This window comes from Carica papaya, chromosome 4 (genome assembly GCF_054855325.1).
Source record: "Carica papaya isolate Zhongbai chromosome 4, ASM5485532v1, whole genome shotgun sequence".
NCBI classification, from domain to species: domain Eukaryota; kingdom Viridiplantae; phylum Streptophyta; class Magnoliopsida; order Brassicales; family Caricaceae; genus Carica; species Carica papaya.
This window is the reverse complement of record NC_142312.1, coordinates 28,783,340-28,801,263: the sequence shown is the minus strand read 5'-3', so window position 1 is coordinate 28,801,263 and position 17,924 is coordinate 28,783,340. Positions and strand designations below refer to the sequence as shown.

The 17,924-nt window shown below is 33.7% G+C and overlaps 1 protein-coding gene across 1 annotated transcript; it reads right to left on the bottom strand.

Moving 5' to 3' along the window:
* Positions 1–1,138: 1,138 nt before the first annotated feature.
* LOC110820819 (Sec14p-like phosphatidylinositol transfer family protein) lies at positions 1,139–6,598 on the bottom strand. The gene is made up of 11 exons (XM_022050416.2): positions 6,330–6,598; positions 6,191–6,219; positions 4,996–5,079; positions 4,860–4,913; positions 3,643–3,720; positions 3,422–3,475; positions 3,240–3,299; positions 3,061–3,156; positions 2,107–2,208; positions 1,938–2,018; positions 1,139–1,811 (listed from the first exon to the last, which is right to left on the bottom strand). The coding sequence occupies exons 1-11, from the start codon at positions 6,382–6,384 to the stop codon at positions 1,494–1,496; spliced, it is 1,011 nt and encodes a 336-aa protein (XP_021906108.1). The 5' UTR covers positions 6,385–6,598; the 3' UTR covers positions 1,139–1,493.
* Between the last annotated feature and the right edge of the window lie 11,326 nt (positions 6,599–17,924).

Below are 17,924 nucleotides of genomic sequence, written 5' to 3'. Positions count from 1 at the left end.
GGTCTCAGAGAGCCGTTTATATGTATTGCTGGAAGATTTTAGTATTAATGTTTCTGGTGCTGAATGGATTGATGGGGTTCACTCAATCAATTTTATTTTGCTCTCTATTACTCTTAATTGCTGAATTTTCTTCTTAAAATATAAAGGATTAGTTATGAGTTATGGTCAAGCTGCAGTTTTTCATGCTCGATTCGGTCTTGTCTATTATCTCTATTTCTGTTTCTGTTACAGCGGGAGGCTAGAAATGTGGAGGGGGATAGGAAGAAAGCTTGTGCAGATCTTGAATGACAAAAACTAGGATTGTCAATAGACAACCAGCAAGTCCTCTAAATTCTTATTCTGTTTCCTTTCCCTTTTCTTATTCCTTTGTTTCTTCTCTTATATTTCAATATTCTTCAGTGTCTTCCATACCTAGATTTTCTATTGCTTTTACATCAATGTCTAGAAATCATGGCAATTTGGTATGAGAGACCTTCCTTCTTGATTAAATACTCATTTTTATTATCACAGTGGCCAAAAGAAAGGAAGATCAATAAATACAAATCAACGTCAGTTATAGCAGTTAAGACTATTTGGTCTGTAATGGCAAGAAGAAAACTCAATGATTTTATGAAGGAGATCAGTGGTTCACGTCAAAAGAAACTAATACTAAATCCTTCTCCAAAAACTGAGAATCTAATATTTTACCTTAAAATTCAATTCATTTCACACAACAAATCTCTTGTCGTAAGCCCAAATGTTTTTCACATTTGCGCTTTCTATGTAGAAACAGATACTTCTCTAGTCACCAGTCAAAACTAAGTAAGTCACAATGTTCGAGTGAACTCCTTAGAGAGGAGGAAAAAGGTAAAGGGTAAGGAAGAAATAGTTAAATTTATTAAAGGATTAAGGAACTGAAGGCTAGGAAGAAAATGAGAAGTATGAGCTTAATATTATGCCTTCCAAGTTGATAAATGCTTGGGTTATATTTCAGACTTCTATGAATTGTCTTCAAAATGCAATTGTAAGAAGTTTATTTGAGTATTTTACAATATATTGGTGTATAGTTCAATGTAGTTAAGACGTTCCAGAACTCAACCTTGAGAAGATGATCGACTTGAAGGGAGGGAGATTTTAAGTGCTAAGTGGGATTAGCTCAGAAAAAAAGAAGGCAAATTAACTGATTACAGCATAAAGCTGGGAGAACATGCTAATTTCACTATTACAAGCAACTAAAGTTGTAAAACCCTGCACTTGATTCTCATGCTTCAATGCTTCCTCAGTAATTAGAGGAAAATATACTCCAACCCACGGCTGCAATGTCAAGTTAGACGAACATTAGCTCTCCTACAAGACATGCATCGAGCGGATACAATCAAATGCTATTATATTTGATAATTGAAGTACAAAAGGTACTCTTATCTATGAGAAATTCCTAGATATCAGCCATCAAAAAGCATTGAGCTTTGTTGGTAATATTCGGGCCAAGGATGTGTAGTCGATATTCTTTAATTCTACTCGTTGACTTTAAGGCCATTTATCGAGTGAGAAAGCCTATTTTGTTTCCCTATCCTATGGAACTCAGCCTCTATGGTCTTTGCAATTTTAGCATCTTGAGGGTCTGGCCCGGGAAAATCCACGTGGACTGATCCGTGCCTTATTGGTATTGTGGTTTCAAATTCCATAGCTTGCTGCTTGACATAATTGTAGAGCTCTTGATGGAAGGAATGGTCCAAAGAGAAACAATTATCAATAGTTCCATTACTCGCATTTCGACCTGATCCAGATCCTTCTTTTCTACAGAAATGCGGAAGAGATTCATAATCCATGATCTGCACGAAAGTTGAAAATTAAATGTCAAATTCTAATGAGCAAGCTCCAGAACTAATCTCAGGAAAGGTGGACGTGATTGGCATGGTTACACAAGGTGATATTTCTAACAAACCAATCTGGCTAACCTTCAAAAGTTCATCCCTCCCACAACCCTGCAGCACCTGCACTTTCCTCTTTGTCCTTTCTTGCAAAAGAGGTTTCACAACCTGCCAATTAGGAACTATATTACAATCTAATGATGCTGCAAAGGAAGTATTAAAATTTATTTTTGAACATCAGACAACTATTACCAACCTTCCAACATGCTGAAAATATGTACGGTACATTGACAATGTAATATGTATCCGTCTTCTCTGGGTAATTCAAGTCATCAATTGTAGAAATTGCAGTCAATAACTGCATCACCAGAACAAGTAGCATATAAGAATTGCATAGGTTCCAAAGGAAAACCTTAAATAAAAAGGAGAGAACTTTTCTGCCCATGAAATGGAAGATCTAAAGAGCATTCATTGAAAAATTAGTGGACACTAGTAGAAAAAAATCTAGACTATTAATAGGTTAAATAATAGATTTGACCCAATTCTGTTAAAAGTTTGATCTGATATGAAATAGCTCAATCTATCACTCATACATCATTAACATCCTATATCATACACAAGTCTGCAAGGCTAAATGCGGGCTCACCTTATCTTGTGCTGAAGTGACGGCCAAGATTTGAACCATAAATCCTTAACTTCGATACTATGTTAAATAATATACTTGAGTCTTTTCTTAAAAATATAAGTTTATATGAAGGGTTTGATGTACTATTTATATATTAAAACAAAAAAGGTGATGCAAGATAACCACTTCAACCTCATTTTCCAACACACCAATAGCTTGTGGTGGGACAAAACGGCCAGAATTTATAAACTGAAGGGAAGAATTCCAAAGATAAATTTTTGAAACTTGTTTGTGCGAAGTTACTTGCTTTCCATTTTATCCTCCCTTACTTTCAGGAACTTTCGTGAAATTACCAAACAACTTGGTTTCTATTAGCATTATAGGTATCTCATGGCAGATAAACCTTAAATGGAAGCTTGAAAGCCCAATTCGTATATCATAATACCCTTCATCAAAAAAAAATTATCTTTTGATACAATGGTGACAAAGAATTGAGAAGAATGGTGACAGAATTTTATCAAGCAAAAGGGATATCTTTAGAAGAACGAAAACATCATATGGAGTGACAAGGAAAATGAGAGATACCTTAATGTTATTCAATGCTGAAAGCCTTAAGCCAGTCATATCCAAAACCTTCAAACAAGTGCTAATAGGCCGTCCATATTTTCTTGTTGCAGAAGGCTACAACAAAAATTATATTTCAGGCTACCTGAAAATTACGTCGCAAAGAATATTGATCTCAATTCTGCCGCGTTAGTACTTACCAATATTACACGATCTCTATATTCATTCATTTGAATGTGAGATTGTATATAGTAATGGACCTATAAAAGGGAAGAGCTATCGTAAATATTGACTGTATTTAGCTTTCACGTGTGAGAATAGAGCATACCATTTAAATTCGAAAAAAAGAAATTGAAGGAGATTAAACAAATAATAGACTTACAGATGCTTTGTCATATGTACTAAGCCCAACACCACAAGCAATGACAGGAAGACCCTATTGATTCATTTGAAGATGAGGGGAGAAAGGAGCAAAGATGCAACTAGTGACCATCATTATGAATAAATCTCGGAGTATCTTTTACAAGAAAGAAACGGAAAACAACCCAATGCCAGATTGCTAGGGCAAAAACCAAGAACAAATACTTGTAGAAATAGGTTTACCTCTTTTGAGTAACCAGACAATCCTATGAGCTGAGAATCTCGCACTGCTGTATAGAGATCAGTGGGGATGATTGGTTTCTGCATATACAGTAAAGTTCATCAGATAAACAATAATAAACCACTCTGCATGATAAAAAAGTTCCAGATTGGATATGCAACTAAAATGAATAAAATTGTAACTCCAATTATTGAAATTGAGAATATCAAATTCTTAGTATTGCCCAGTAGTACTGCATAGAAAAGTGTGCTTAGAAATGAGACAAGATTATTGACTTGGCACTGCTGGACCAACTTTGGCGGTACATTAACTCTACTCGAAATAAAAATTTATCACCAATCCCTAGTTCCGGAGTTCTTATGAAAGAGTATATACTTTGTGGCTTGTCTTATGCAATGCTTTAACTATCTGAAAGTTTGTGGTGCTCCTGCTTAAAAATGATTTTGAGCGAGACACAATCAACCACATAAAGCAGCAAACATGAAAGTTATCGTTATGTAAAATCAAGATCTTCACACGGAATGCAATTTGTGGAAACTCCCTTGCCAGAGGCTAGGAATGCAAGTTTTTATTTTAGGGAAAAAGTATTCATTAAACAAGGTACCAAGGAGATGTGCCAACTAGAAAAGAAGGTAATATTTAAAAATCATCCACTTAGGTTCCCCAAATCCTCCTTGAAAGAGAGAGGACAACAGTTATCTGAAAACACTACTCTGAAACCACAAACACCTCACTCTTACAGAGGGAAAAGCAACAATCTTGAAAGCTCTAAAATTTTTCTCCTTCCAATTTTCCAAATAACCTACGAGCTACCCTTGGAGATAAGGGAGATAAATATTTCCTTCTTCTTATCACTCAATGTAGCCTGCTAAGCCCAAAGCTCATCCAAAACCGACCTAGCCAGATACCAATGACAAGTTGAGAAAGCCAGGGGCAGTGCTATAATGGGAAAATGAACCCCACAAGTGCAAACGATCTGGGGGTCCTGCTGCCCTCTACCAGAAAGAGATAGATAATTTACCTTTTTGCATCGTCACAAAGGTGCAGGTCCAACTAAATGTAAAAAAAACTGAATGTAAAATTTTACAGTAGAAAATGAAAAATTATAATAATTCTGAAACCCCAACTCATGCAGATACATCAAAGAAGAAGCTCAAGGTACAATCAACTACAAAATGATATTTTAGTAAATCGTAGAAACAAAAAACAAAAAACTCACCGCTAGTATATTATCAATCTCATTTTGTATCCTCCATTGTAAACAGTCAACCAACTGAAAGATCCAGAGTTAAATAAAACATAACCAAGTGACTATTTAGGACTTAAATAATTTATATTAGGATAAATGGATCTACCATTTTATGGGCTTTCTGGACATTCCACTCCCTTGCTTTTAGAAACCGCACCAAAGTTGCCACTACATTCCCATGGTGCATGTTCTGGAGATCATTGCACAAACAAACTTGGGATTAGTCATCTCCAAGTTACAACCTTAAGAACACATACAACTTTGAACCCAAAAAGAATATAATATCTCAAGCCAGAACAAGTCATGGAAACAATTCTTTGGCGCAAATATCTCGAGCCATAACAAGTCATGGAAACAATTCTTTGGCGCAACAGAACAAAAAAGCATTAATGTAGAAAGAAAGAAAATAACAGAAATTTAAAATGGGGTTAACTAGTAGAGACCATAATTGGAAAACCAGAATCCAGACTATTCAAAATGACTCCCCCATGTGCGCAACATATATTCCACAGCTCAAGATGCTTTCATGCCGCCGTTAACTTGTTATTTTTCCAGAACTTGAGAACTTAAAAAACAATCATTATATTCCTTGCATTAGTTCAAATTCTCATTCATTTCCTAGTAAATTCCTAGTCAAATGAACTAAACGCTGGCTTTCATCTGACACCAAAATTTTGAAAGCTGCATGCCCCTCCTTTGAATGACATACCACAGAAAAGAATTCTTTTACATTCATGATTTGAGTTAAACCAAGGAACTAAATGCAGTACTTTCCAGACGCGGTCTACATTGTATTGAGATCCAAATAGAAGAATGAATCCAAGAATCAAACGTTTCTGCAACAACCATTAACGACATAGCGACAAATCAAGGACCGTTTCATTTAATCAATTATGTGAACGTTCCCCAAAAAAATTGTGTGAAAAAAGACTGACAAATAAGAAAGAATTCTTTCAACAACCACCGTACAAGTTCTTAACAACACGAGTCACAGACCCTCAACTACATAAGCATGCAATAAACACTGATCATAGACCCAGATCGAGAAAGAAAAAAAACTATAAAACTAAACACCCAATCGCAGAAAGAAGGTCATAATACACTCAGATCAAGTCCACAGAGGAGTTCGAGTGCTGTGTTGTTCAAGTCAAATTTTAGAAAGTTAAGAATACCCAAAATGAGCTGAATCATCTTCATTAATATCAGCTCAGTAGAAAATCAATAAAACAAATTTCCAAGACGGGATACTTCTTCTCTCTCAAAAATAAAACAGATCAAAATAAACTTCAAGATGAACTCACCTGAAATGTCTCTTTCAGTGGCTCATCAACTGCAAAACTCAAAGATAAATTGAATCAGCAAATAAAAGAAGATTCTTCAGTGATGGTAGATCAAAAAAGAACATCAAAGAAATGCCCAAGTCGAAAATTTGAAGCTCACCATCTTCCATCAAAAACTGTAATTGCTTGATTGCTTCTTGATTAACAGTACCCATTAATCTCTTTGCTCTTTCCTCTAAGAAATGGGAATGGAAAAGAAAACAAAAACTATAAATAGCTCAAAAAAGCTTGCATCAAAGGGATTTCCTTTTGAGTTTTTCCTATGCTGTCTTCTACCTCTTACTAGTTCCTAATTTGTAAGATTTGAAATTAATTTTGTTAATTAAAAGCAAGAGGGAAATAGTTTTCCTTTTTTTAATTCAGACACAGAGAGAGACAAAGAGATCTGTCTTGACCTGCTTCTGTTTGTTTGGTAATCTTACCATCTCAATCTTGTAAAATTAAAAAAAAAAAAAATGGTAAATTTGATTATTTAACTTATTTAATTTAATTATCTTATTACCAATTTTCATTTATATATTTTACTTTTTTAAATCAGATTTACATATCTATTTAATATGTCAAGTTATCAACCACCTAATAATTATGATATATACTCATAATTTAAATTTGAATGTACCATTTATATCTAACCATTTTCTCTCTGTAAAATAATAATTTTTATTTTTTATAATTTGATTATGTTACTTTCCATTTTGATTGTAAATGGCTGATTCACAATTAAAAACAAAATTTTAATATATTTTAACATTCAAATAATTAAAAATTAATAGTGAAATTAAAGATAACCTACAAAAAAAATAAGAAATCATTTTTTAAAAATATAAAAATATTTTTAATTAAAGGTCCATGAAAAAAGGTCATGTATTTTTAGTAATTTTTTTCCACTGAAAATACAATTTTAATAATTATTTAACTTATTATATATGTGGGGTATACGATTAATTAGCTTGATTCTAAAGGTGTATTTATTAAAACAGCATCTTTTTTTTGGTGAATATATGCCTCAAATTAATAAAGCATTAAAGAAAAAAAAAATTATTCCCAATTTAAATTTTGTATTTTTAATATATTATTAATTTTTATTTAATGTGTTTAGTACCTACACCATATAATAATATATACACATTAATTTAATATTTAACACATGTCAAACCAGAAATTACATAATCACATTTAGTAATCATAATTGATAAAAGTACAATTGATTTAATCTTAAAATAATTTTTTTTTTAAATTCTTAATTACCATTTTTAATTATTTTGTTTTGTTTAATTTCATTAATTCAACTTTACCACTGTATTTTTCTCTCAATTTTTAATTTTTTTTTTAAATTCTACATATTTATATTTTAATATTTAGCTGGCTTACAATTTATTGCTACTTATTTATTCTCATTGTTATCATCATGACACAAGCATTTTTAAAAAATAAAATTAAAAAAAAAAAAGATAATGTATAGTGGTTGACTTTATATTATTGGGATAATATATTTTAGGCATAGTATATGCCTCTTTTATAGTTATTAATATATGTATCATGTGGAGAATGCTAATTGTAAAGTAGTGTCTGAGAATATATTGATATTTTACTTATTTTATATTTTTTTTTTTTTTTTTCATAATTAAAATTTAATATCTCAACTAAAGAAAATTGATAATTGACGATTACCTGTTACATGTGTTATTTTTATTTATACATTATAATTGAATTTTATCTTTTAAGATAAATATTGCATACAACATCAATTTGAATTCAATGATTTTATTGTTAAATTCGCATAATTAATCATAAACGTATTTTGGAAACTCACATGATAAAATGGGTAAGATATTATATATATATTTTTTTACTTTAATTTTTTGGAATTTGATCAAGAGAGTCATTAGTTTGTAGAATAAATTACAAACAAGCTTTTATAAGGTATTTAAAAAAAATATTGAAATTTATTCATTTACTATTTTTATAATTCATTGTCTGTTGTTATCTCTTTTTTTATTTTTCGAGACTTAGATTACAATAAGTTCTAAAAAAAAATAATCTCAAAAATATTTAGATTATAATTAAAGTTCTTAATAAAAAAAAATAATATTAAGTGTTGATTAACTTTTAATTTTTTAAAATAAAAAAATTCAAAATAAGTGAATTTCAATTTTTCATGTCATTTATATTAAAGATAATAAATATCAATAGTTCATTAAATTTTTTTTTTTTAAAAATGCAATGAAAGATGGTCATTTTAATGTGATGATTCAAGATTTTTGTAATGAAAATATAAGAGAGTGAAACATTAAAATTTTTGTTTAAAAAAAAACAAAGCAATCACCATATATATATATATAATAGGTAAAAATCATCTATATGGTGTATAATATTACTTAAATTTATCAACTAACTTTTATTTAAGGATAAAATTGCACATAGGAGACATGTATTACTCCTCAAATGTTTTATAGGAGAAAAATACATTTACTTCTCCCTCTTATAGTTTGCAATTAAGCATTATCTCCCTCTCCCAATTTTATGGCTCGAGTCATATAAAGAGTTCGTCAAATAAAAAGATGGTTTCAGAAAATTTTATGTTATAATTAAAGTCTCAGTTAATTGACTCATGTCAAATATCGATAAAATTTAGTTCAAATTTATAATAACTAAAATTTAAACGAAAATACAATATAAAAATTTGAATAAAAATATTATTATAATCCTAAATCAATTAATTCTATATTCAATTTGAATTAATTACTTTTATATCTATTTATTGATATATTATAATACAAATTCAAAATTGCCTACAAAAAAGTTTATTAACTAGATATAAAATTTATAAAAATATAATTAAATTTCACCTATTGAAAAACTAATATGTAAAAACTAAAATAAAATTTAATAGGTTTCAACCAGACGTGACATAAAAACTTTATAATAAATCACATTTCTTATTTAAAAAAATTACATACAATTTAAAAGTAAGTAAATTTGAAAATTATTCATGCCAAACATAATTATAAAATTAATAGCATATAACTCATATTAAATAACATTTATTTCAATTTAATTGAAGAGTTTGGTTTTAAATCAATCCACTCTCAACCCATCTAAAACAATAATATATGATAACATATACTAAATTATTCCTAAAAATTTATAAGATAAGTTTGGTTGAAACATGTAATCCAATACCTACTAGTAATAAATAATATGCATAAAAATTTTGTTGACACCAAAATAATTGCATTCTATACTTATATATTACTTTTGTTAGATACAAAAACATACAATGTGAACAAATCTGAAAAAGGTTAATATGATTCCTTTTAGTGGGTCCATTTTCAAGACTTTGAGGTGGTCATATCATACCACATTTATGTGGGTCAAATTAGGGTAATTTGTTAATTAATTATTTAATATTTTTTACTATATATTTAATATTATTAATATTAATTGTGTTGTTAATCATATATTAATTTATTTAAAAATTGTTAATTAATTTAAATTCCATAAATAAATAAAAACGGTTGTTAAAAACTTATATTAAATTGATTTTTTTTTATTAATTAAAGATCATACAAAACGTGACATAATAAAGGGTTAAAAATAAGCAAGCACTAAAGGACAAAGATTTCATTCAACAATTATTAGTTATTTACTTTTCTACAAGACCCATTTTTATGAAATATAATAAAAAATTTGAAATTTTATATTTATTTTAATTATGAAATAATTAAATTTTATAAAAAATAAAAAAATAAAATTTTCAGAAAATTCTAAATAAAATTAAGAAAATGTTTTCTAAAACTTAAATATAAATTCTAAAATAAATATGGAAAAACATTTAATATAACCTTAAATAAAATTTTAAAAAAATAAGTTCTAAAATTTCTTACATGCGTTAAATATGTTTGAATATATATATATATTATATGATTAAAATTTTAGGTAGACTCATTAAAATATTTAATTGTAATCAAATCATGAAGTAAATTAATTTCCTTCTACTAAAAGTCAATCAATTTAATTCACCACCAACAAGCTTGTCTACTAATTAAGATTCGTACCATTTATTTGAATATCACATGTAAAGGCCCAAAACTTAAGGAAATGAAAATATCAAATTATATTGATTATAAGCGAAAGCAATTTAGAGTTTAGGGTTTACATTTCTTACATTGTAACGTCCCCGGAAATATTAAAATGAAATGAGTATTTAAATATATCAAATGCGGAAGCGAGATCAAAATTTCAGTTAACATCCCTTACACGAAAAACCAAAAACGTACTTAAAATATAAAAGATTAAACTAACTAAGAGAGAAACTCGAAAATAAAACTATGAGTATGACTACAGAGTCTCTAGGCATCCCCTTCGTCGTCCTCCTGCGGAATGGGCTCGGGAACCATGTCTTCCTGATCTGAAATGGTTAAATAAGGAGTGAGCTACACTAGCCCAGTAAGAACATCACGATATCTCACCGTCACGGAGGTAAAGGTGGGTAGAAAAACACAAAAAGACCAATGGAGCATAATTTACAATAAACTCGTTTATTAACATGAAAACCTTTACCATCCACTTACCTCGGTGGAATTTATGAAAACAATATAAGAAAAATAATAACATTATCACAATCATGGAATAATATAAGCTGTAAAACATAGCACTTATCACGCCTTTTGTAATTCAATCATTATACAACATATCCTTTTCTCATTTACCAGCCTACTAGTATCCATGGGGGTCCCTAGGGGTCCCGCTACCCGTTAACCTTTAACATTCATAATCAGTTTCCAGGGCCGTCCCCATACCCCGTCCGGTATGGGCGCCAAAACCATAAACCTCAATACCCCGTCCGGTATGAGGGTGAAACGGGCCGTCCCCATACCCCGTCCGGTATGGGCGCCAAAACCATAAGATCTCCATACCCCGTCCGGCATGTGAGACCACAATCCCGGTAGGGTTCCCTACGGACCCGGTCCGTCCACCATCTCCCAGGATATCTAGTCAGGCTGACCCCATCATACAATTATCAGTCTACACAATGTTTCATTTCCATTTTCCTCAATAAGCATCATCAATTCACATTTAAACAAGCAAATCGTAATTCATGCCGAACAGACAACATACAGTATCAGTTCTTCAGTCATTCAACCCATAATTAATAAAACAGTAATATATGCATTCGAAACTATAAAATGAACACATCAAACCCCATAATGCATTTAAAGCTGTAAAACATGCCAAATAACAGTAAATCATCAATCACACTAGACTCGGGCTCCATTAGCAACCTTAAGCAATTTCACACATGCGTTAATTCAAGAAATACCGTTTTATCATTTTGAACTTTAATACCGTGATAGGAAATAGGGTGAGGGGTCCTTACTTGTTTTCGGGATCCGAATACGATTCACAGTGCGCCTACAGACCGTCCCTAATTTTCCCTGAATTTTTTCCGGAGAACTGAAACACACTAACAGTACCTGCACGTGTTCCAAAAAAAATCCAAATTAGGCCCAGGGCCCCTTTCGGACCAAATCGCAACTCCGGCACGGCGGCTCCGCCGTGCTCCGGCGACGGCGCCGCCGCTGGCGGCGGCGAGTCGCCTCGGGTTGGCTGTTTTCGGCCGTTTTCGGCCGAATTCGGCCACACTCGCATTGGTCCTTGTTAGAAAACAACCCTAGGGCCCTCGGGGGGCCAAAAATCACGGAAAAGCGGAGCTTACCGGCGGCGGCGCTCTCGGGTACGGCGGCTCTCCGGCGAGGTTCGTGTTTTGGTGATTCGGCTTCGGTCAACCTGTAGAGAAAAGAATGGTGATCACGGTGATATAAAAATTGCATCGAACGGAGGCCGGGAAGGACCTCGTCGGAGGCAAAAAACCGAGAGGGGCGCGGCGGCGCCGCTGGGTTTTGGCCGCGTATTGCGGCCGTTTGGCCGGGATTTCGGCCTCAATTTGGCCATAGGAGGAATCAGCGGAGAAAAACGAGTCGGGGGTATGAAATTTACCTCGATCGGCGGTCGGAAATTTCCCCGGTGCGGCGGCGGGTGGCAGCGGTCGGCCTCTGGTTCGTCTTCTCCGGCGAGCGGCGGGCGGCTAGGGTTTGTGGTCTGGTGTGGGGGTTCTATTTATAACCCCTTGCCTTTTGATCACAGCCGTTCATTTCGTTTTAATCTGGGCCGTTCGTTTTTGATTGAATCTGGGCCGTCCGTGCGATTGAATCTGGACCGTCCGATCGCGCGATTGATCTGGACCGTCGGATCGCACCCACGCGGATCGCCAACGTGGCTCCTTTCGGAGTGACGCGGTCTTGCCACGTGGCAGGCCCCGGTTGGCCGGGACTGCTGACCGGGCCTGCTGACGTGGCTGCTGACGTGGCCCCCCCCTTTTTTTTTTTTTTCCTCCTTTCCGGGTGCTACATACATAGTAAATCAAGATACTCAATAGAGATACAGGAATGTCCCTTTTAGGAGTTTAAAATAATTAAAATAAAACGAAATAAAAATTTTATAGGATTAACCTACGCTGAGCAACTCTGATGGGGTTCAGGAGGTAACATTTATTCGCAACTCTCATGCTGTTCAAAATCTGGATCCTTGTTTTCTTGATCTGAAATGATTAAATAAGATAATGAGCTACAATAGTTCAATAAGAATATCAAACTTAACACCGAAATAAAAAATCATAAAACAACCAATAAAACCATTTGCTTTCTTAAATGAATTCATTTAATATAAAAATATAAGTTTCATACTTACTCTTATGAGTTTCCAAAACTGATCCATGAAGACAATAACTCGAATCATATTTTGATTACATATTCAAATGAGCAATAGCAATAGATTTACTTACTTAGTAATATCTCTGGTGGTCTATAGGGATATCCTCATGCGCGTAAACTCAATATCTAATTTCTTGATTGATCGGTCGTCCCCATACCCTATCCGGTAATAAGCGTAAATTATACTTCCCAACCCCTTCCGGTATTAGACTTCTCAGTCTCGTTCGACTGAGGTAATGTCCACAGTAGGATTTTTCCTATATACCGGGCCCATATACCCTTTTTCAGGGTACCCGATAAGTCTTTCATCCATAGATCCACATCATCAACCAATCACACATTACATACCAACATCTCATTTTTACCAATCAATAGTAAATCATGCAAATAAACAACACATAAATTAAAAAAAAAATACGATTAGAACATTTATTTCAATCAATAGGAAAATAAGAGAAACAGTTAGGAAATCGATACCGAGAGGGCAATAAATGCATAATACAAGTGCACGCAGCAAACTAACAAACATACCCTACCCATATGGAAATAGTATCGACAAAATAGGTAATTTTATATTGACTAATTATCAGTTCCACTGGTGACTTGTAATTAATTTTAGAATTTTTCTAATCTTCACAAAATACAATGTTATTGATTTTTAAGCTTCAATTTACCATAACGGGGAGAAGGTTGAGAGATTCTTACTGCGGATCGGTGTTCGAAATACTGTATTTTTCATTGCATCTTCTGGCAGTTATCGGATTTCTTGGATTTTTCCTACAAAAATAAAAAATATGCATCATGTATCCAAAAAAACCATAATAAGTGTTTTTGAACTTTTTCGAACAATGTTGTGCTTCAGTGTTGGCTCCGCCACCCACGGCGGCGGTTCTTCTCGTCTAGTTATTTTTTACTGGTTTAGATCAGTTTAGTTGTTTTTGCAAGGGAACCTAGGAAAAATAAGGTTAGGAGGCCTCCATTGGCTGAAAAATAGGAAAATCGAAACCCTACTAGCGAAAAGGTCTCTAGGTACGGTGACTCCATCATTCCTCATTTACGATCAGGTTGTTTCTTCGGCTAACATGTACCAAAAAGTAGCGAGTATTACAATAGTAAAAAAAATGAAGGGAATGAGAAACGGGAATAGGCTCATTGGAGGGAGTTTCAAGTTTCGACTGCGGCAGCTCGATCAAACTTCATTCATATTTTTCGGCTCACTCGCTGCCCTTTTTGCTCCGATATGGGTGTAGGAAGGTTCGAAATTCAATTCCAAGTAGAAGAAAAATTTTTCTATCTTTTTCGGCATCGATGGTGTGGTGGCGACGGTGTCCCTCTGGCGGCTGATCTTCCCTCTAGCCGCTCTTCTTCTTCTTCTCTGGTCAGGGTTATCGGCTAGAGTTTTGGGGTCGACTGACCTCTCTTCCCCTAATCCTAGCCATTCGTCTGGGTTGACGTGGAGTAAGGAGGACTATCTGATTGATGCCTGTTTAGGCCAATTACGTGTGTAAATCTGGGTCGTCCATCATGATCAAATCCAGTCATCTGATCACGTCTGAAAAAGAAATGGATCTGGTTCATTCATGCGCGTAGGATGTGATCTGGGCTGTTGGATTGCTCAGGCACGCAGATCACCTGTGTAGCTCCGTGTGAAATCGGTGTCAACGTGTCTGCCACGCAGCGTATTCTGACTCGTTGTGCTGCTGACGTGGTCGTCCCACATGGCCGTATTTTGAAAATTATGTTTTTATCTAGTTTTTTAATTTTTGTTTTTTAAATAGATCTTCTCTTATTTCTATTTTAACCTTAATTTTCGAAAATGCTTTCAAATGCATTCAAAATCCAATTTTTAACAAAATTTCATAAAAATTAAAATTGAATTATTTTAAATATATTTTTTTCATTAATATTGAATTATTTTGGGCCAAATTTTAAGGCCCGAGTGTTACAACTCTCTTCCTTTAAGAAAAAATTCGATCTCTCAAATTTGTCGCCCTCTCACTGGTCAAACAATTGAGGGTACTGAGCTTTGAAGTCCGATTCTAGCTCCCAAGTGGCCTTATCCTTTGTATGATTCTATCATAAGACCTTGATAAAGGGAATTGCTTTGTTGTGAAGCACTCTACTCTTTCAGTCCAAAATACCTATCAGTACCTCCTCATATGATAGATTTTCTTATAGTGAAAGTGGCTCATGAGACAGGATATGCGAGGAGTCTGGGTTGTACTTGTGTACCATAAACACATAAAATACATTATAGACTCTGGATAACTCTTAAGGTAGTGTTAGTCTGTAGACGGACATACCAACCATGTCCAAGATCTTAAACGGTCCATTGAACTGAAAATTTAATTTTTTCCTATTCATAAAACTGCTGATACCCTTAAAGATAGTGACCTTAAGAAACACCCGATCACTCTTCTCAAATTCCCAATCTCTCATACGGGTGTCTGCATAACTCTTTTGCCTACTCTGAGTTGTCTGGATGTTCTTCTTGATTTTACCTATCTTAATTGTAGTCTCCTTTATAAGATTTGGGCAAAATAATTTCGTATTATCTCTCTTCCCAACAAATTGACGATCTAAAGAGTCGACCATACAATGTCTCATATAAGGTCATACTAATACTTTTTTGACAACTGTTATTATAAGTGAACTCTATCATAGGCAAATGATGATCCCAATATCCTCTGAAGTCCATAACACAAGCTCTGAGCATATTCTCCAGTGTACGAATTGTTCGTTCTAACTGTTTATCTATTTGATGGTGGAATGTTGTGCTGAAAAACTGTTTCATTCTCCTTACTTGCTGAAAACTTGACCAAAACCGAGAGGTGAACCTAGGGTCTTTATCGGATACCACTGTCACTGGAACTCCATGTAGCATGACTATCTCTCATATATAAATTCTTGTTATCTTCTCTAAAGTTTCGATTATTCTGATAGCAAAGAAATGAGAGAATTTGGTGAGTCAATCAACAATTACCCAGATGATATCATGTCCCCAGCGTGTCTTATGTAACCCTGTTACGAAATTTATCGTGATACGCTCCTATTTTCACTCTAGAATTGGTAATGGTTGAAGTAACCCACCTGGTCGTTAATATTCTGCCTTAACCTGCTAACATACAAGGCGTTTGGAGATGAAATCAACAATTTTTCTTTTCATCCCGCTCTACCAGAATCGGGATCGCATGCTTTAATACATTTTAGTACTTTCGATATGCATGGTGAACTTTGAACTATGGGCCTTTGTCATAATATCATTTTTTAATTTACTGTCAGCTTGAACACACACCTTGTCCTGGAACCTAAATAACCCATCGACAGATACTTGAAATTCTAGTTTATACTATGTTCTGTATTATTCCTGAGAGCTACTAGGGTGGTATCAGTCAATTGAGCTTCTTTATTCTTTGAATCAGTTCGGGTTGAACAGTTAGATGGGCCAGACATGTGGCCATTTTCAAATCTTGAAGCTGTATCTATTGCGCAGTTCCTATTACCCTGCATTCAAAAACCATTAAGTGAACTATCATACCTGCATTTTTTTTACTAAACGCGTCGGCTACCACATTGTTCTTATCCGGATGATACAAGATCTTATAATCGTAGTCTTTGAGGAGTTCTATCCAATGTCTCTGATGCATATTGTGATCCTTTTGGGTGAATATATGTTTCAAGCTTTTATGGTCTATATAAATCTCAAAAGTCTCCCAATATAAGTAGTGGCATCAAGTTTTCAAAGTGTGAATAATAGTGGTAAGTTCTAATCATGGGTGGGGTAATTATTTTTATGGCTTTTCAATTATCGGGACCCATAATTTATGACTTTTTCATGCTGCATCAAAACACATCCCAACCCTAGTTAGGAAACATCACTGTGTATCCATATGTTCCACTCAGCATAACCAAAACTTGTGCGGTAGTCAACTGCATTTTGAGTTCTGTAAACCTATTTAAATAAATTATTTTTTTAAATAAATTCATTTAATATAAAAACATAAGTTTCATACTTATTCTTATAAGTTTCCAAAACTAACCTATAAAGACAATAACCTAAATCGTATTTTGATTACATATTCAAATGAACAATAATAATAGACTACCTGCATACCAATACCTTTGGGGTTCTATAGGGATATCCCCCTATGCATGAACCTAATATCCCCCTGTACACCCTTTCTCAAGGTACTCGATAAGCCTTTCATCTATAGATCCAAATCATCAATCAATCACACATCATATATCAATATCTTATTTTTACCAATCAACAGTAAATCATGCAAATAGATAATACGTAAATTAAGAAAAATATGATTAGTGTAACGGCCCCGGAAAATATTAAAAAAGAAATGAGTATTTAAATATATCGAATGCGGAAGCGAGATCAAAATTTCAGTTAACATCCCTTACACGAAAAAACAAAAAAAAAACGTACTTAAAATATAAAAGGTTAAACTAACTAAGAAAGAAAACTCGAAAATAAACTATGCGTATGACTACAGAGTCTCTAGGCATCCCCTTCGTCGTCCTCCTGCGGAACGGGCTCGGGAACCATGTCTTCCTGATCTGAAATGGTTAATTAAGGAGTGAGCTACACTAGCCCAGTAAGAATATCACGATATCTCACCGTCACGGAGATAAAGGTGGGTAGAAAACCACAAAAAGACCAATGGAGCATAATTTACAACAAACTCGTTTATTAACATGAAAACCTTTACCATCCACTTACTTTGGTGGAATTCATGAAAACAATATGAGAAAAACAATAACATCATCATAATCATTGAATAATCTAAGCTGTAAAACATAACACTTATCACGCCTCTTGTAATTCAATCATTATACAACATATCTCTTTTCTCATTTACCAGCCTACTAGTATCCGTGGGGGTCCATAGGGGTTCCGCTACCCGTTAATC